Genomic DNA, 21,416 nt, shown 5'->3' on the forward strand with positions numbered 1-21,416 from the left:
ACACAGTGACTCCGCCAGTAGAATAGTGAGTGCAGCTCTGAAGTATAATACAGGATGTAACTTAGGATCAGTACAGGATAAGTAATGTAATGTATGTACACAGTGACTCCACCAGCAGAATAGTGAGTGCAGCTCTGAAGTATAATACAGGATGTAACTCAGGATCAGTACAGGATAAGTAATGTAATGTATGTACACAGTGACTGCACCAGCAGAATAGTGAGTGCAGCTCTGGAGTATAATACAGGATGTAACTCAGGATCAGTGCAGGATAAGTAATGTAATGTATGTACACAGTGACTCCATAAGCAGAATAGTGAGTGCAGCTCTGGAATATATTACAGGATGTAACTCAGAATCAGTACAGGATAAGTAATGTATGTACACAGTGACTGCACCAGCAGAATAGTGAGTGCAGCTCTGGAGTATAATACAGGATGTAACTCAGGATCATTACAGGATAAGTAATGTATGTACACAGTGACCCCACCAGCAGAATAGTGAGTGCAGCTCTGGAGAATAATACAGGATGTAACTTAGAATTAGATAAGTAATGTATGTGTGCCTCCTCCACTGCTCCCCCTAACCACCGCTTCATCCATGAGCATAAACCCATTGACTCTATGGTGCAGTTCTCAATGCGGGTGCTTGCAGTTTAAACACGGATGACACTCGACACCTGGACATGAAAAGCCCTACAATATTCAGCTTCGCTTGCGCTTCACATGACCCAAGGAAACATCAACAAGAGACTCCGTCCTTCATGTCTTGCAGCATGACAAGGGTGTGGAGCATCAGCTCTGCAGCATTCCTCCAGCCAGACACCTGCCCCAGGGCCCCGCTCGACAAGTGTACAATCCCAATGGAAAATCTGCCTAGCCATGCGATAACTATTACCAGTCAGGTTGCTGGGAAAGTTGGGTGACATCCCCTCCAGAAGCTGTTACTAAAGTCATATTGGTTATCTGACAGCTTTCCTGGAAACTTACTTTTTCCAAAAAATAGCTTTTTTTGTACAATGCTGCCACCTAGTGGAGCGTCTTCCCAATGTAGCAGCTGCAGAAATCTGAAATATTTTCACGTATTTTTATAATGATGAAGCGCAGAGCATAAAAAGGAGAAGCCGATGAGGAAATTATCTGCAAATCTGGGCGAAGTACAATTTTTTTTTTGACTCATTGCTGTCGTTACTGGAATTTCTATGTTTTATTAAACGTGATCAGAAGGAGAAGCATCAGCAGCCACTTCTCTTCCCATATAAAGGTGGGAAAGTCGGTGCACAGCGGACAGGTTGTCTAGTCATTCTAGGGAAGCACAGATAATACTACCAACCTGCAGGGGCTGATAACAGGGAGCAATAGTGGCAACTAGGCATCTTACCATAGAGTTTTAGTGGGGTAGGAATTCACTCCGAAAAATGCTGCAAAACCGCCACTTGTGATTATAGCTGCATTTTGTGAAAGAGCAACAGCGCCACCTGTGGGCAAAGATACTGGAAATATGGAGGAACTATGACCTACAGTCTTGCATATTCTGATGATCTTTACACGACAAATGAGTCTGAAATTGACTCCGTTTTGAATCGTACCCGTCAGCAGAATCAATCCTATTAAACCAGTCATAAAGCCTGGTAGGGTTGTTCCTGTAGATTAAAATAATACCTCATGTGGGAACACTGTCGTGGCCAGTGTCATTATCATCATCCTCCTCCAGTGGCAGCTCCTCATCGTCTTCCATGGTACGTTCTCCTTGTTGGTCCCCAATATCTAGGAGGGGAAGCAAGATGCGTTAGCTTTTCTTCTTCCACCATCGTCCCCTGCTACATGAGCGTCAGCGTCTTTTCTAAGATAAATATGAGTGGGATGAGATCATTCATGCAGAAGTTGTCCCTACTGGTAAATTTAATGGCTTCAGCACCCAACAGGCGTCTCTGATGAGCTGCCACTGCCTGACCTCGAAGCCCCACATGCTCCCTGCTGAGGCAGACTGTTGCATGACAAAATTGTTCACGGCTTTCCGCTGTTCGTGCAGACGCTCGAGCTCGAGCATGTGCAGTGTTGAATTCCAGCGAGTTGGCACGTCACGGATTAAACTGTTTAGTGGCAGGTTGTTCTGTCGCTGCAAGTCCAGGAGAGCGTTCCCAACCACGTGAGACTGGCTGAAAAGAGGGACAGTCTTTTGGACATTGTCAGCACCTTGTGCAAGCCAGTGTACTTATTTAGAAAGCACTGCACCAATAGGTTGATGATGTGCACCGTGAGGGAGCATGTGTTATTTCCCCTAGATTCAGGGCGACCAGGATGTTGCGGCAATTGTCACTGGCCACCCTGCCCAGTTGGAATCGACGGGATTACAGCCAGCGGGATGTTTGCTGCTTGATATACTTTAGCAACTGCTCGTCGGTGTGGCTACTCTCGTCCAGGCTGATCAGATCTTGACGCGACACGTGATAGGAAGAAGAGGGAGTGGGAGCAAAGCTGTGGCCTGCTGCTGTTGTGGACGGGCGAGCATCCATGGAGGAGGAGGTGGATAAGTGTGAGGTGTGGGAGACGGCCTGACACAATCGTTGAGGGTCAAAAGGACCTGCCCTTGTCACGAGGGTGCTGCCTCACCGTTGATGCAAAAACATTGACCCAGTGGGTCGTGAAAGACATGCACTGTCCCTGCCTATAACAGCTGCTCCAGGTGGCCACCGTGGATTGCACTTTGCCACACAACAACAGTTGCAAGGAGCGGCCTACATTTTCTGCCACGTGAGAGTACAAGGCAGGAATAGCTTTTTGGGAGAAATAGTGCCGGCTAGGTATCTTCCAGTAAGGCTGAGTGCACACCATCAGCAGAATCTACTAAATGGTATGGCACCGACTTCACTGCCAGAAACTTCTTCAGCTGGGAGTTAAGCTTGCGCACCAGCAGATTGTTGTTTTCTGAGTGGGATAAGCAGTAAGTGATGATGACTATGACAAAAACACTGTATTGCCCGTGGATGCGGCTTGGCTGTCGCAAAGGAGATTGGGAGAAGGAGGAAACTCTTGCTGGGCTAACTTGCAGAAACCTCTGTTTTCCCACTTCTCTGGGGCTGCAAGGAGGAGGAGCAGGTGGAATGCTGTGACCCCTGGCTCCAAGGCATGGTGTCAGACTCATAGGTGACCTCCCCATCATATTGCTGTGACTGAGAGGATGAGTGAGCTATCCAATCTACAGTCTCATCCTCTTTCCCCTCAATGATAATATTGCACCTTTTGGAAGCCAGGGAGGACTGTGGCCTACTAGTACTGCCTGGATGGCTGCTCCTGCTACTACCCACATTTAGGCTCTGGGAGGATATGGTCCGGGTCTTTAATTTTGCACTCATTCTTTTTCCAGACATTTTATTATGGGACCTAATGTAAACTCACGATTTTCCTGAATGAAAAGTCAAGGGTTTGGTACATAGTCACATGAATTATGGAATGGATATAGCAAAATTGCAAGTCTGTTTTCTGTAATTTAAAGACAGAGGCATAAGTAAATGTCCTTCCAATTCTAAAAACACACTGAACACTGCTATTGACAATTTGGGAATATTGCAGTATTGGCAGCAGTAAGATATCCTAGATGGGACAGCTTTCATCCAAAACACATTAGAAAGTCCTTCATTTACAGCCAGGCCTTACGACACATCTGTATTTGTTCAGATAGCGAGGACAGAAAACATCTACTGTCACTGAGGAATACATTCCTACAACAGCGATATCATCCCTTGGTCATAGAAGAACAAATACATAGAGCCACGAGGAGTCCAAGGAGCATCCTCTTGGAGTAAGAAGGACACCAACAGGGTTTTAGTGGTCATGTACAACCCTCAAAGGAACATCCTAAAGAAAATTGTGGCGAACCTCCAACCCATATTCAATAAAGGAAAAAGACTAAATGAAATATTTTCTTCTGACGTACAACCATCACACTTGAGGAATCTCCTTATCAGGAGTGTCTTCTCATCACCATCACAGACAGGCAACTTCCAAAAATGCAAGACCTGCACAAGTCTTATTCACAAATACAATATATAGGTAGATCTATGGCACACCAGAATACTTTTTCAATGTTGCTTTAATTAGTATTCATATTCACATCATTTTCTACATTTGTTTATGTCCAGATTTTACAGTGATTTTAACAGTCCACAAAAAGTCCCAACGTTTCGGTCGATCAAGGGATCTGTGGCCCAAGTCTGTGTAATTTCATCTGGAAGCTTCTGTAGATGATCCTCTATACAAGGTACCCTAATGGAGACATTTATATTGGGGAGACTGGACAGAAACTGCGATCCAGGATGAACCTGATTCCAGATAAACCGTAAAGGCCGATACAACTGTGGGAATCCTTTGCTCTGGAGGAGGACACTCCATGGATGACTTAAAGAGTTTAACTCTCTAAGGGAATATGAAGAATAATAGAGAGAGGAGAAGTTGGGAATGTAAAATTATGTCTACATTCCAGTCATTAAGTGATGGATGAATCTCAGCCCTGGTTTTATGACCTACTATTTAGACAAAATTCACACTTCTCTCAGGTGGACTCCCAATCCCTAATCTCTGTGGTCTCTACTGACACTTGTTGCTCCACCTTTTATCTTAATTACCCCCCCCCCCCCCCTTCCTACATGTACATGTCTTGCTGTAACATCTTGTAAGTGTTGTGCCTGTTTCTCAGTCGTCTATTCGTAATAAGCCTGAAGAAGGAGCCTTTGTGCTCTGGAAGCTACAGTATGTTTTTCCTGGTTAATCTAGAAAGGTACCACTTGGACCCGAACCCGAGTTCGGGTAATGTTTTTTTACAGTACAAATTAATTTATGAAGTTATTGCCCGAAGTCTTACGAGACTTCACAAAGCAATAACTTCGGCTCATCACAGCCAATACATTCTAATACCGTATGAAGCTTCTGCTCCGTACAGTATTAGAACGAAGTTTTATGCGAATCGACTTCGGATGTTTCATCCGAAGTCGACTCGCTCATCCCTAGTCATAAGATCATCACAGGTCCTTTACTTCTCTAGCAGCACATCCTGAAACCTGACTCCTCCCACATATGCTCACATGGTCATGACATCATAAAAAGGTCCTTTAGCTCTGCCAGCAGCAAAGTCTGGAGCCTGACTCCTCCCACACAAGATCACATGGTCATGACATCATGTAAGTTCCTTTACCTCTTACAGCAGCCGTCTGGAGCAACTAGTCTTTCCCCTCCCTCCATACAATGTGGGATTGCAGGTAGAATATATGGGCTCCTGAGAGAATCTCAGCCTTGCCCCCAAATCACGTGACCTAAACTTCACATGAGCCCATACATTCTAGGCTTTACACATTCCCCTCACCATATAGTGTACCTGGGAGGCCCCGCCCATTACACCACAGATCTCCACCTTTTCCTTTGACATCACATATACCAGGAGCCACTCCTCTCTGTTCACCACAGTGCAGGTATGTGTCACCGTCACCGCCATTGTCTGTCAGGATTTCTGGGGCAGAGGCGTTATTAACCCCTCCACTACCAGCTCTCTGATCTAGAGTCACCACCTGGTCGCTAAAGGGGTCCTCCGAGCACAGACCTCCTGGGAGGATTCTCTCTGTAGTGTACAGCGGAGGGACTTTTATCCTGCATTGGGCCGTTATCTATGTGCTATATAGCGGAGTTATTTCTATACTGTGAGATGGAGTTATATAAGGGGCCACATATCCCTGAGGGGGGCCCCGCTCCTGTGTGTAGCTCCAGCCCCTCACCCGAGCGTAGTGGTAATCTCAGTATACTGAGAGGACCGCATCCAACAAGCCGCTGATTGCCTCCATCTAAGGGCGCACTTACACAACCACTTTCGTTTTGCAGACCACAAATTGTCTGACTTCAGTGGGTCCGGGATCCGCATGTCGTGACCAAAGATACGTGCGGTTAGACAGAGGGGGCTCCCTCTTTCCTCCAAGCCCCCACTGCGAAATTGTGGCAATCGGGCGCTTGCAAAGCTGTGAAATGCCATAAACTGCAAATAATATTCTTCTGCAGTCTGTTCTGTTAGAAGCTTTGGCATTTCTAGGGAGAAAGCTGCAGCAGAAAGGACACGTCCCCTGAGCTGACAGACTGAAGAGAATCTCGCAGAGTAATTGGAGTAGTGAATATTATTATTATTTATTATTAAAGCGCCATTCATTCCATAGCGCTGTACATATGATAAGGGGTGCACATACATAATACAGACAATTGCACTAATCATAAACAAGACAAGTTACAAACTGGTACAGAAGGAGAGAGGGTCCTGCCCGTGAGGGCTTACAATCTACATGGTATGGGAGAAGGACACAGTAGGTGTGGGTGAAGTTGGTCATGGCGGTATGGAGGTAGCAGGGTCACTGGTTGTAGGCTTGTCTGAAGGGGTGGGTTTTCGGGTTTCTTTTGAAGGATTCCACTGTAGGTGAGAGTCTGATATGTTGGGGTAGCTAGTTCGAGAGTGTTGGGGATGCACGGGAGAAATCTTGGAAGCGATTGTCGGAAGAGGTGATAAGAGGAGAGAAGAGAAGGAGGTCTTGTGAGGATCGGAGATTGCGTGTGGGGAAGTATCGGGAAAGTAGCTCAGAGATGTAGGGAGGAAACAGGTTGTGGACAGCCTTGTATGTAGTTGTTAGTATTTTGAACTGAATTCGCTGGGCAATGGGGAGCCAGTGAAGGGATTGGCAGAGGGGAGAGGCAGAGGAGTAACAGGGTGAGAGGTGGATTAGTCGGGCAGCAGAGTTGAGGATAGATTTGAGGGGTGCGAGAGTGCTAGAGGGAAGGCCACAGAGGAGAGTGTTGCAGTAGTCTAGGCGGGAGATGATTAGGGCATGTACAAGTATTTTTGCAGACTCAAAGTAGAGGAAACTGCGGATGCGGGAGATGTTTTTGACTTGGAGGCGGCAGGTGGTGGGAAGGCTTTGGATGTGCGGTCGGAAGGAGAGGGCAGAATCCAAGGTCGCTCCAAGGCAGCGGACTTGGGTGACCAGGGAGAGTGTGTAGCCATTGATCGTGATAGATAGGTCTGTTGGGGGGGTTGAGCAAGATGGGGGAAAGATGATGAATTCTGTTTTATCCATGTTAAGTTTTAGAAAGCGAGAGGAGAAGAAGGAGGATATGGAAGATAGACATTGTGGGATTCTGGATAGTAAGGTGGTGATGTCTGCACCAGAGAGGTAGATTTGTGTGTCCTCAGCATAAAAGTGATACTGAAAGCCATGGGACTCTATGAGCTGTCCCAGGCCGAAAGTGTAGATAGAGAAGAGTAGGGGTCCTAGGACAGAGCCTTGCGGGACACCAACAGAGAGGGAATGAGACAACGAGGTGGTGTGAGAGTGGGAGACACTAAACGTCCGGTCTGTGAGGTATGATGGGATCCAGGAGAGGGCCAGGTCAGTGATGCCAAGAGATGAGAGAGTTTGTAACAGAAGGGAGTGGTGGACAGTGTCAAAGGCAGGGGACAGGTCAAGGAGAACGAGGACAGAGTAATGTTTTTTGGTTTTGGCTGTTAGTAGATCGTTGGTGACTTTGGTAAGGGCAGTCTCAGTTGAGTGGTGGGGTCGGAAGCCATATTGTAGCCAGTCAAAGAGGGAGAAGGAGGAGAAATGAGAGGACAATTCAGAATGGACATGTTGCTCAAGTAGCTTTGAGGCATATTGAAGAAGTGATATGGGGGATAACTGGACAAAGAAGATGGGTCAAGTGAAGGCTTTTTGAGGAAGGGTGTAATGGTAGCATGTTTAAAACCAGAGGGGAAAACTCCAGAGGTTAGTGATAGGTTAAAGAGATGAGTTAGGACTGAGATAAACACTGAGGTGAGGTTAGGGATGAGGTGGGATGGGATTGGGTCAAGTGCACAGGTGGTGAGATGTGATCTGGATAGTAGAGTGGAGAGTTCTTCTTCTGTAATGGTGGAGAAGTGGGTTTTGGGAGAAGAAGACTGAGCAGTTGTGTAGAGGGTCTGTGGGGACTGCGCACTGAAGCTTTCTCTGATATTGACGATCTTTTGTTTGAAGTATGTGGCAAAGTCCTCAGCTGAGATGAGAGGAGAGGGTGGGACGGAGAAGTAAATTAAAAGTGTTAAAAAGTTGTTTAGGGCTGTGGGCCAGGGAAGATATAAGAGATGAGAAGTAGGCCTGTTTTGCATCAGCGAGTGAGGATTTGAAAATGAGGAGGGATTGCTTGTATGTGGTGAAGTGATCCTTAGAGTGCGATTTCTTCCATCGCCGCTCAGCAGCTCTGGAAGCTTGTCTGAGTTTTTTGGTCAGGTTGGTGTGCCGGGTTGTCTGTTGATTTTTCGGGTTTTGTTGTGTGTGAGAAGGGCAACAATGTCCAGAGCTGTACTTATTGTGGTGTTATATAAGGTGGTGGCAGTATCTGGGTCTTGGAGGGAACAAATGGTAGAGAGTGGCAGAAGAGAGTCAGAAAGCAAGCGAAGGTCGAGATGTTTAAGGTTAAATTGTCATGTACTGTGTGATGGATGTGTAATGCCCCGCAAGGGGGCATTACCACTCTTTTTACCCTATCGCTATCCCTAATGGTGTACCTTGTGTCATCCTGCATATTTATTGCCATGTCCTGTACAATGTGTATATCTATTTTTCCTTGCAAATGTTATGTTACCATTTAATGTGCCTGGTTTACCAGCAGATGGCGGCAGTATTGGCAGAGCTAGTGTCACTGGAGTGGAACCTTCTATCCATTCCAGCCCTCCCTAGAAAGGGAGGTGTTAGAGAAGTTGAGAGTAGCCCCTGTATGGGGAAGCAGCAGGCCCTCGTCCCTCCTGGACGAGTCTGCAGAAGATAGACTAGAGCAGCCCCTGCATGTTGTGGAGATGCTCAAAGAAGTAAAGAGCTTCAGTGCCAGGATGAAAGATTCCCTGAATATAGACAGAGATAAAGACAAAGGTACAGTTCAAGATAAAGACAGAGTCAGACTACAAGAAAGCTAGGTTGCAGCCTACAGCAGAAAGGAAAAGTTCCTATTTAATCCAGCCAACATAGTAGAGCTGAAAGAGTACAGATGTAGCAAAGCTGAACGTGTTTGCCTGCCAGAAGATAAGCCAAAATCTGCTGATGACCAAGACAAAGTTGGAAGATTGATTCCTGATTAAAGTTTTTGCCAAGTAAAGCTGTTTCTACTTCAATAAAAGTCTGGACTCCAATCATTTCTAAAAATCCCTCAACTGTTATCCCTATTATCACTGCTGCGGACGACCATGCTGTGGGTTCCGGATATCCAGGTAGGAGCACCGTGACAAGTGCAAAAGCCGCACCTAAAGCGACACTATAGGCAACCCTTACACCACTCTGGCATTCCTACACCTGGGTTCCACCATCAACTTCTACATAGGGGGACCTAGTCCCTTATTGTTGAAATGCAACTGGCGTCATGACAAAAACTCTAAAAACTCACATAACACCTGTAGGAGAGACCCCTGGCACGGGAACAGCCCGCTGCATAGTATTTTCATTTTTTACATCAATCATGGGGGTTACAATCCTCGTCGTATAGCACTCTCTGTATTTATGCCAGTCTCCTGGAGTGAAGGTGAACGCCATATTTATGAAGTCCCTGTGATTGGAGGAACTCACGTAATGGCAAATCTTTTTGACATTTACGCCATTTTCTTGAAAAATAGTGTATGGAACAAAACCGCCCTCACAGGAGCATGCATTTTGGGGGAAAAAGTCACAGAAACTACAAGAATGTATGGATATGGAGTCTCGTTTAGCTGAGATAGGAATGAGCTGTATGAAAAAGATGACGGGGACATTCACTAATCTCTTGACACCGTTTGTGCAGTAAAATTTGCAACTTTTCCCTGCTCATGACACTATTCCAAAGTGGAGAGAAAAGGCGTGGTGGCGTGGACAGGGAAGTGGACCACTGGACCAATCATTTTCCACTCCAGTTTTTGATGTGGAGTAGAAAATGGCTTAAATCTACACCAGAAAGAGGTTTGTCATAGAGTTAAGTCTGTTGTACGGTCTGCCAGACAAAGCTCCAAACTGAAGTAGAGGCCTGCGTTCTGAAGAAACTGCTGCCATGGAAGAAGATGCTGCTTGTCACGGTGTTTGGTCTAAAATAATTTGGTTTTATTAGAAGAAGATGGATCGGAGCCATGATGTAACCTCTGGTATGTTATATAGAAGGCAAGATGGTGAAGAAAAGAACATTATAAAGAGAGTGGTGGCTCACCAGTACTGGTATATGTTGTGGAGATGCTCAAGTTACTGACTAACCAGTCTGATATTAAGAAGACAAGATGGTGCCACCTCGGGGTATAAGAAGTGCAGTTCGCTGTGTGGTATCGGACTAAGGGCTGATGAGAAGTTGTTAAACTATTTGTCCACCTTCAGCATCTTTCCACCAGCCTCGGCTTCTATTTTAAGCTGGATTTCTACAGTATACCCAAATCCTACCCGTTCTCAATGAAACAGCACCATCTATGATGGACCCCTGAGTAGATGTCACAGACCTCCAGGGTTCTCAGTATATCTGGTTGGGAACCAGTGGGTTAGGAATTTTACACTCTCTGTGTGACTGGATTGCCAACTGTCCAAAAAATCATCTCCAGCGCCGTTCTCAGGGTTCCTTCAGTCTCTTTATCACTCATGATCATTGTGCCCTGTGATAATCTACAAGATTGTATGTTGTGACATTATGTTGAAGCTCTTCGACAATACAGAGAACTCTAGGCACTGAAACCAAAAGTGGTCACTCTGAATAAATCTTCTTACATCGGAAGCCTGTATCTATTGCTGCCCCGCTACTTCTATTAAGAACATTATTCATTGAACTACTACTCCCATTTTTGCCATCACCACCACTCCCCTCCTCTCCTTGTCCTGTGTGCATTGCACGGCTGCTAATTGCTATTCAGTTTCTGCTATAAATCCTAGGTTGCCTTCTCACTCCTTGCCTGAGCTTAGGCTCCTAGTTTACTAGATTAACTGGTGATTGTCTAACCATGTACCGAATATCTGCCTGTTAATCAGGGGCGTACATAGAAATCCTTGGGCCCCATAGCAAGAATCTTAATGGGGCCCCACTAACTCCGTCCACTGGCCCATCCCACCACCTGCCCTGGCTTCTCCCCTGCCATACCCCCAGCAGTTGCAGCCGTGTAGACATTAGGAGCTACTTTCACACTTGCGTTTCTATTTTCCGATATTGAGATCCGTCATAGGGTCTCAATACCGGGAAAAAACCCGCTTTTGATTGTCCCCATTCATTGTCTGAGGGCACTGTCCACTATAAGCAGCACACAGGGGGTGCTATGGTGGTGCTGGCATAATAGTATACCAGTGCCACCATAGCCCCCCTTGCCTTATGAACTGTCAGAACCTCCTAATGCATACCTCAGCTGCTGCAGAACATATAAAGCTTCGTTCACATCTGTGTTGGGGCCTCATTCGTGGATCAGGTCATAAATGCTGGACACAATTTTATAGCCTGGAAGATGGAAACCTGACAGATCTCATCATAGTCAGCGGGATCCGTCAGGTGTTGTCGTCCATGAAGTGCCAGATCCGGAACTGCGGTGATTTTCGTTGTTGTGCTCCTATGACGGCAGAACAGCGACCGTCACCAGCACAGAAGTGAACAAGTAATACACACCTCAGCTGCTGCAGAACATTATAATAGTGACAAGGGAACTACAAGTCTCATCATCACCAGATTATTATTGGAAATTAGGGAGCAACACAGGGAGAGGTGAAAGTGGAGAGAACTACAATTTCCAGCATGTCCAGGCTGTTATGATCAGATACAAGTAGATATCACACAGAGGCCGGGTTCATATCACCGTTTAGTTTTCAGTTCTTCTGATCCGTCAGATAAACAGAAAAATAAAGGAAAAAAAACGGATCCTGTATTTCAAGCGTCAGTTCTGCACATTCCGCATCCATTTATGCCATTTCTGTCGGAGATCCGTTATTTTAGACAGAAAAAAGTCCTGCATGCAAAACGGAAAACTAAACGGTGATGAGAATCCAGCCTAAGAAAAGAGAACTACAACTCTCAGCATGTCCAGATTATAGGACATCATCTAGTTGTACCAGGTAAGAGCTTTAAAAAGAAATAACTATAACCCCCAGTATGGCCAGACTTATTATGGCTCATCAGTATACATTCCAAAGAGAGGGTATAAGAGGAGAGAACTACAACTCCCAGCATTACCAGCCTGTACTAGGGCATACGTTTAAATTACATTGAGAAACATATAATACGACAAAACTACAACTCCCAGCTTTTCTAGGATGTTATGTTATCCCAGAACACCACTAACCTCTCCTTCAGGCACCACACAGAAGCTCCGCCCCCTCACAGGGATATGCCACAGGTCTTTCACCAGTCCTCTGCACTGGTCACATGATGACATCACCAAAGGTCCTTTAGACTTCTGCTGCTCTGCTATTCATTGGCTTCCTGCACTGGTCACATGGTTGATGACATCACCAAAGGTCCTTCTCCACCTCTTACTTTCTCAGGTAGCCATACAAGTGTAATTAGTGGGCGGGGCCTATCCTCCACTGCGGGCCCCCTTCCCCCAGGGGCCCCATAGCAGCTGCGTGGTCTGCCTCTATTGGAGGTACGCCACTGCTGTTAATCGACTCTGATACTCTCCTGCCTGCCCTGACCTTAGCCTGTCTACCACACTGACCCTTTGCTGCCAACCCTGACCTCGGATTTGTTTCATGGAATTGCATGAAATCTGCCTGCCTTGACCTCTGCCTGTTTACCACCTATAAGTATTGCCTGACCATTTGGTGCTTCGCGTCAGTGTCTCTGAGCCCGGTGGGTGAGCAGCTAACTACACCGGGACTATTCCAAGAGGTAGCAGCTGGTGAGTCCCCTGCAGTGAAGGCGAGATCCCTATGTAGGGGGGAAAATCAGGTAATCACCAGGAGAAGGACTAGCCTAAAGTCAAACTGTTTAGTTGATACAGTCGGTCGACACTCTATGCCCTTTACACATCCCACCACTCCATGATCATTCTTCCATCTGCTAATCCACGGGTCAATGTAATTAAGAAAAACGCTGTTCAGCCCAAACTTCCCTCAGTCTTAAAAATGCAGATTCTCTTGCAGCTTGATAACAGTAGAAGTATCTCGGTTGTACTTGAGACAGAAGAATTACAGGAAGGGGTCGAAGATGAGAGCAAGTATCTTTCTTAAAGGGAGTCTGTCACCACATTTGAGCCTATTAGACAGATCCAATAGCGTTATATGTGCCACCCAGAAGTTTAAAACGGTACCTTTGTTGCATATACCGGAGTCTTGTTTCAGCCAAAAATGAACTTTGTAGGTTCTGTAAATGCGCCCTCTCAAGTGCCCAGGGCGGCGTCTCAATCTTCCGAGCCCAAGACCGGACCTCCCCAACGGCTCATAACCCCGCCCTCCGTGTGCCTCTGCCCGCCCGTTTACGCTCCTCCTCTCTCCTTTTCCACTGCGCCGCAGGAGAGAGGAGGAGCGCAAACGGGCGGGCAGAGGCACACGGAGGGCGGGGTTATGAGCCGTTGGGGAGGTCCGGTCTTGGGCTCGGAAGATTGAGACGCCGCCCTGGGCACTTGAGAGGGCGCATTTACAGAACCTACAAAGTTCATTTTTGGCTGAAACAAGACTCCGGTATATGCAACAAAGGTACCGTTTTAAACTTCTGGGTGGCACATATAACGCTATTGGATCTGTCTAATAGGCTCAAATGTGGTGACAGACTCCCTTTAAACATGTGGAAGAGACTATTGTGGTGAGATGTATATGAATTGAAGACTGCTAACTTTGCTCCTTGAGTTCTTTATATTAATAGCCACAAGACGATCTCTTTCTCTATTTGGTGTTAAATCTTGAATCCTATTTGATAGGACGAGGGTAGTCTGAGCTCTGGATCTATGACATCATCTATCAGATTACAGCTTTATACTGACATCACCGCTACTATCTGTAATTGACTATAGGGTCATGTGAAGGGGGACATACTTTGTCCTGAAACATGGAGGAACTGCCTTCACTAGAACTTAAAGCTCTACACTTTATTTTCTCCTCCGATGTCTCCTCTTATTACCTCCAGTAATTGTATTTTACATGGGATTTTGTAGGATTTTACATTGTCTCATCTTCTCTCCATTCTGGTTTCTACAACATAGGATCCGCTGAGTGGATATCCGTCTATTTCTCCATGGAGGAGTGGGAGTATTTAGAAGGACATGTAGTGTACGGGGGACTGTAATGCCCGTCACTACAAAAGGGTCACTTGGTGTGCTGTCGTCCCCCCTTATTTATGGGGAAGTTGGTATATGTCATCTTTATAAAATGTCATGTAGTGTAATGCTATGTATTTCCCTGTTACTGTGAAACTTGCATGTACAGGCCTGCTAGGGGTGTCATTCCAGCTCTTAGTCACTAGAGGGAGCTAGGGAGCCCTAGTTTATATAAGGCCCAGTCAGGGAAAGGAAAGTCAGTCTAGAGTTGTAGTTGGAGACTAGACTATGTCAGAGTCAAGTCCAGGCCGGAAGCCTGCAGACCAGGAGAGGGTATTGCTGTCCCTGTAACCGGGTTCCAGATTCAAAGAGAAGGTTCCCCTCCTGAGTTCACCTATGCAGAAGCAGGAACACCTCAGTTAAAGAGCCTGAGGAACCTGAGAGAGAGACAGAGGCATGTTAAGAAAAGCAAGAGGTACTCAAGACAACAGAGGAGGTACTTGATAAAGATAAAACCAAGGATATACGCCAGAGCTAGGGTATTGGGCCTTGGAGAAGATTTTCTATGTTCCAGGATCAGTCAGGAATAGAGTGCAAGCTGCCTGTACTACAAGTCCTGTGTTTAACACTCTGAAGTCACCTTGCTATACATATATTGCCTGCATCAACTGTATTGAAAATCTACTGTCTGCAAAGGAACTGCGTTTCCGTTATTGTCCCTATATGATGACTACTAAAGTTTGAGTTCTGCTTTAACATCATGTGGTTCCTCAGTTATTCCTGCTATCAGCAAACGGCGTGCCACCGTTTAATTGGCACTGGCGTCACGAACATTTCTCATCATCACCTGCCCTTGCAGAGAGTCAGCCGTCTCAGGTTAGTGTCTATTGCACTACAACACCCAGGAACATTTCTACACCTAACTTGAGTACGCTGCAGACACAAAGATCTGTACAAGGATGTCATGATGGAGGATCACCGGCCCCTCTCATCACCAGGTAATAGACATAACTATATATACACGTCCTCTGATTATCTGTATGTAAGGAATGAATTCAGTCACTGGATGTGTTTCCTACAGTTATGGAAGAGATAAGAACACCGGAGAGATGTCCCAGTCCTCCTCTTCCTCAGGATGGGTCAGAAGAACATCACAGTGTCCCACAGGATGATCAGGTAGATGGAGATAAGGTCTCATATGTGAGGGGTGATGAGCAGAGTATAGAGGACATTCCTACAGATAACCGCCCAGGTGAGTAGAGATGGCCTTGCGGTTCGCCCGGTGGTCGATTTGCGGCGAACTTTGCGCGCTCGCGATTCGCTGAACATGCGAACATATGGAGATATTCGCGCCGGCCAAATTCTTTTACATTGTGAAGAACTTTGACCCATTACACATCCATCAGGTGGTACAGGACAGCCAATTGAGACGTTTCAGCACACGGACATACCCCCTACCTTATAAATAAACCTGATCTGGCCGCCATTTTACATTCAGTGTTTTGCCAGTGGAGGGAGAGGTTGCTGTGTGGAGCAGGGACAGGCTGTTAGGGACACAAATCGCTAGCTAATAGGGCCACAAAAGTCCTTTTAAGGACTGGTATAGGTGTGCTATCGATATGTGTGATACACAGAGGGGTGCGATATACTTATAATATACTTTTATAATGAGTCAAAAACACATAGATCTATAGAGTGATCACCTGGATGTCAGGGGCCTAGGGGCTAGGGGCTTACTAGGGCCATTTTTATGCTTTTTGCTTAACTTTAATAATTTAATTTATTTTCATTTTGAGGGATATCTTTTCCATTCACACATCCGCAAAATGGGTCTGCATCCGTTCCGCAATTTTGCGTAACGGGTGCAGACCCATTCATTTTCAAGGGGGCCGGAATGTGCTGTCCGCATCCGCATTTGTGGATCCGCATCCGTGCTTCCGTTTCCTCAAAAAAATAGAACATGTCCTATTCTTGTCCGCAATTGCAGACAAGATTAGGCATTTTCTATTATAGTGCCGGCGATGTGCGGTCCTAAAATTGCGGAATACACATTGCTGGTGTCCGTGTTTTGTGGATCCGCAAAACACTTACGGACGTGTGAATGGACCCTCATAGTAACATTATTAAAGGTTACGTTTTATCTTTATGTATATTCTAATGGATTGTCTTCCTTGTACAATGTTATAATATACTTTCTATGTTAGACAGTATATTAAGGTGCATTTGTATTGTGCGGCAGTTGTGTGCGGTTCTGCTGCGATACTGCATGTATATAGAGGGACAAGCGTTATTGGAACAAATAATTTCTACTGGTGTGATATACCAGTCACCTCCCAAAAAACTGATTGAAGAGGGGTGTTATATACCAATATACTTTCTTTATAGTGCATTTGGGTACTTTATAGTGCATTTGCGCATGCGCGTGAAAATGATATTGCCGATATTTTGCATTGAAAAAAATAAATGAATGGAGATCGCAAATTTGAATAATACATCTGGTATGTCACTGTCCATGTTGTGGGACTATTTGTGCACTTCTAGTAATTATTTCTTGGCTGCAAATATGAGCTGAAGGTTTTTCAGGTTCGCCTGCCATTAAAATGAATGGGACCCGCCGCAAACTTGCGGTTCGCGGACATTTGATCGCGTTCGTGCGATCGCGTTCGCGAACTGTCCCGGCAGATGTTCGTCCATCACTACAGGTGAGTAGTAACCACTAGTGTTGGTCGAGCACCAAAGTGCTCGGGTGCTCGAATAGAACACCTCGGGATGCTCGGGTGCTCTACCGAGCACAATGGAAATCAATGGGAGAACCCTGCTCTGAAGAGGGGAGGGTGTCTGGTTCATAGGAAAAGGTCAGAAATTGATGGAAACACCACTGAAATGGTGTCTGGATGCACCTTGGACTCCGAGGTCGCTGTTGGGAACGATGTTATCCGAGTAGTACGCCACTTTTACCGACTGACAATAATACGCAAAAAAACTGAGATAAAATCGATTTTAGAGGAAAAATTGTTAGGAAACATTCTTTCCTGTATATTTACTTGTATATAAAGTGCAAAAAATTACAAGGAAGAGGCACTCCGATACAACCTGTATATCACATAAAGGAGGGCCTCATTCACATTGTAGTACAATTGTTCAGGTAGTGGGACTCCTACACTCATAAAGCCTATGCACTAAGGGAAAGGGCTACCAAAAATTACAAGGAACCGGCACTCCAATACACCATTTATTACACATAAAGGAGGGCATCATACACACCCTTGAAAAATTATGATTGATGGCCTGCTGGTGACCTCAAAAACATTAGGAGCAAGGGCCTGCTGGTGACCCTCTAACACATTAGAGCGAGGGCCTGCTGCTGATCTGACCATGTAAAACATTAGGGGTGAGGGCCTGCTGCCGAGCTGACCATCTAAAAGATTTTGTGGGCGAGGGCCTGCTGCCGAGCTGACCATCTAAAACATTATGGGCAAGGGCCTGCTGCCGAGCTGACCATCTAAAACATTTTGTGGGCGAGGGCTTACTGCTGAGTTGACCATCTAAAAATTTAGGGGTGAGGGTCTGCAGGTGAGCTTACCCTCTAAAACATTATGGTAGAGGGCTTCCTGGTGACCCTCAAAAACATTATGGGTGAGGGCCTGCTGGTGACCCTCTAAAACATTGTGGGTGAGAACCCGCTGCTGAGCTGACCCTCTAAAATATTAGGAGCGAGGGCAGCCTAATAAGCATGTTGCTATTATGGAGGAGGAGGACGAGAAAACGGAGATTGAACCATATACCATTTTAATGGTGGATGGGGTGCATGGGAATACAGTGTTTTCAATACACCATTAAAGCCACATTTAGAGTGCCTTTCTGTTCAGCCGCTTTGCTCTGGTGGAGTAAAGAAGTCAGGGGCAATCCAGGCCTTGTTCATTTTTATAAGAGTCAACCGGTCAGCATTTTCAGTTGACAGGCGGATGCGCATATCAGTTATTATGTCCCCAGCAGCACTAAATACCCGCTCTGTCAAAACGCTGGAGGCAGGGCAGGCCAGCACCTCCAAGGCGTAGAGCGCCAGTTCATGCCACGTGTCCAGCTTGGACACCCAGTAGTTGGAAGGCACTGAGGGATCATTGAGGACGCTGACACGGTCTGCTACATACTCCTTCACCATCTTCCAAAATGTTTCCCTCCTTGTGACACTAGGCATCAGGTTGAGGGTGCTGGCGGGGTGTCATAAAACTGTCCCAGGCTTTGGCGAGTGTTGCCCTGCCTCTGTTGGAACTGCTGTGTGTTCCCCTCCCCTCCTCGGTTGCCAAGGAAATACGTACTCTGCCGCCAGCGTTGTCAGCTGGAAATTTTTGGAGCAATTTTTCCACAAGGACCTTCTGGTATTGCACCATTTTGCTCATCCTCTCCACCACAGGAATGACAGATGAGAAGTTTTCTTTGTAGCGGGAATCGAGAAGGGTGAACAACCAGTAATCGGTGTTGGCCAAAATGCGTACAACGCAAGGGTCACGGGAAAGGCAGCCTAACATAAAGTCAGCCATGTGTGCCAGAGTCCCAACAGACAAGACTTCGCTGTCCTCATCAGGAGGATGACTCTCAATCTCCTCATCCTTATCCTCCTCTTCTACCCATCCACGCTGAACAGATGGAATAAAACTTCCATGTTTACTACCCTCCGTAGAGGAGGCAACCGTCTCCTGCTCCTCCTCCTCCTCATCATCCAATTCGTGCTGAGAAGACGAACTGAGGGTGGTCTGGCTATCACCCTGTGTACTGTTTTCCCCCATTTCCACCTCTTCCACATGCAAAGGATCCGCCTTAATTGTAAGCAGCGAGAGTTTGAGTAGACACAGAAGTGGGATGGTTATGCTGATAATAACGTTATCGCCACTTACCATCTGTGTTCATTCCTCAAAGTTGCGTAAAACCTTGCAGAGGTCAGACATCAATGCCCACTCGTCGCTTGTGAAGAGCGGTAGCTGACTGGAAAGGCGACGACCATGTTGCAGTTGGTATTCCACTACTGCCCTCTTCTTCTCACAAAGCCTGGCCAACATGTGGAGTTCCAGCGCATGCTCACATTGCACAACAGTCAGTGAGCTGGCAATTGCAAGCGCTGCTGCAGCTTTGCCAGACTGGCAGAAGATGTCAATGACTTGCGGAAAGGCACACACGCGGCACACCTTCACCAGTAGCTCAGGCAAATTGGGGTAGATTTTGAGAAACCGCTTAACCACTAGGTTGAACACAAGGGCTAGGATGGTATGTGTGTGAGCTTGCCGAGCTCCAAAGCCGTCACCAAGTTACGGCCATTATCAGACACAACCATGCCTGGTTCTAGGTTGAGTGGCAAGAGCCACAGCTCAGTCTGGTCCCTTATCCCCTGCCACAGCTCTGTGGCGATGTGCTGTTTGTCACCTAAGCAGATCAGTTTAAGCACGGTCTTTTGCCGCTTCCCCACTGCAGTGCTGCACTGCTTCCAGCTACTGACTGATGGCTTACTGATCCTGCAAGATGATAATTCAGAGGTGGAAGTGGAGGAGGAGGAGAAGGGGGTGGTTGCAGCCACTAATGTAGGTATGTAGGTGGTGGCAGAAACCCTGATGGAAGTAGGGCCCGCAATCCTTGGCATCGGTAGCACCTGTGCCATCCCAGGGTACGACTCGCTCCCGGCCTCCACAACGTTCACCCAGTGTGCCGTCAGGTAAATGTAGCGTCCCTGGCCAAAAGCACTTGTCCATGTGTCAGTCGTTAAGTGGACCATCCCAATAACTGCGTTGGTCAGGGCACGGGTGATGTTACGGGACACATGCTGGTGTAAGGCTGGGACTGCACATCATGAAAAATATTGGCGGCTGGGGAGAGAGTAACGCGGGAAGGCCACCGCCATCAGGCTGCAGAAAGCCTCAGTGTCCACAAGCCTAAATGGGAACATTTCCAGGGCCAGCCATTTGGAAAGGTGCGCATTTAGTGCTATGGTCTGTGGGTGGGTGGCTGGGTATTTGCGCTTTTATTCAAAGGCCTGGAGTATAGACATCTGTACACTGCGCTGGGACACAGAAGTGGATGCTAGCTGATGGTGTTTGCGAAGGTCCAGGTGCATGGTGGGAGGCTTCCGGGCCTGCGTCTTGAACAGGGGATTGGCCAGCATGTAACATAGGGGAAGAGGAAGCAGTGGTGTGACCCGCGGACATTGGTTGTGGACCCAGGCGTTCGGCCCACCTGTTAGGGTGCTTTGATGCCATGTGGCGGATCATGCTGGTGGTGGTAAGGTTGCTAGTGTTCATGCCCCTTCTCATTTTGATACAGCCCAGGATGCAAATGACAATTTTTTTTATCGTCCGCACTTTCCTCAAAAAAGCGCCAGACTGCGGAACACCTACCCCTTGGCAAGGGAGATTGCCACAAGTGGATGCTCCGGGGAACAGTTGCGGTCCTGTTTGGTGTGGCCCGCCTTCTCCCTTTTGCCACAACACTGCCTCTTCCAGCCTGTTGTGGTGCTGCGGATCCCTCCCCCTCTGTACTGCTGTCCTCGCTCGGCTTGCCACCTTCCCAGGTTGGGTCAGTGACTTCATCGTCCACCACCTCCTCTTCCACTTCTTCACTCTGGTTATTCTCCTGACTTGTTGACCTAACAACCTCAGTTATTGACAACTGTGTCTCATCCTCATCATGAACCTCTTAAGACACTAATTGCGGTTGACTTATTGGCAACTGTGTCTCATTATCATCATCCACCTTGTGAAACACTAATTGCCGTTCCCCACCGTCATCTTCTTGTGACTGTGGATGCTCTGGAGTTTGGGAATCAGGGCACAATATCTCCTCATGTCCCTCTTCAAGCGGGCTTGTCGAGAGGCCCAAATCAAGGAATGGCGATAAAAAAAGAGCTCCTCCGAATATCCGAGTGTGGGATGACTTGTTTGCCAAGACTCTCCATGGTGGGTGGAAGGAGTATCAGGGTGAGGATTTTGTTGACCAGACTCTTGGCTACTGAGACTGGACTTGGCGGAAGACAGGGTGGTGCTTAACCGACTGGAAGCATTATCTGCTGCAATCCAACCGACCACCTGGTCGCACTGGTCTGACTTTGAGAGTGGTGTCCTGCACCGCCCTGCAAACTGGGACATAACGCTAGGTGTGTTTGTTGTGCTCTGGCAGCAGGAACAGTTTCACCACGCGCAGGGCCA

At 46.8% G+C, this 21,416-nt stretch overlaps 1 protein-coding gene across 1 annotated transcript in view; it reads right to left on the reverse strand.

Moving 5' to 3' along the window:
- Nucleotides 1-1,662: 1,662 nt before the first annotated feature.
- Nucleotides 1,663-21,416, reverse strand: part of LOC121005812 (gastrula zinc finger protein XlCGF7.1-like) — a 66,368-nt gene continuing 46,614 nt past the window's right edge. Inside the window, exon 4 of the mRNA XM_040438574.1 lies at nt 1,663-1,766. Within this exon, the coding sequence (XP_040294508.1) occupies nt 1,663-1,766 (104 nt within the window). The remainder of the gene's footprint in view (nt 1,767-21,416) is intronic.

This window comes from Bufo bufo, chromosome 6 (genome assembly GCF_905171765.1).
Source record: "Bufo bufo chromosome 6, aBufBuf1.1, whole genome shotgun sequence".
Lineage (NCBI taxonomy): Eukaryota > Metazoa > Chordata > Amphibia > Anura > Bufonidae > Bufo > Bufo bufo.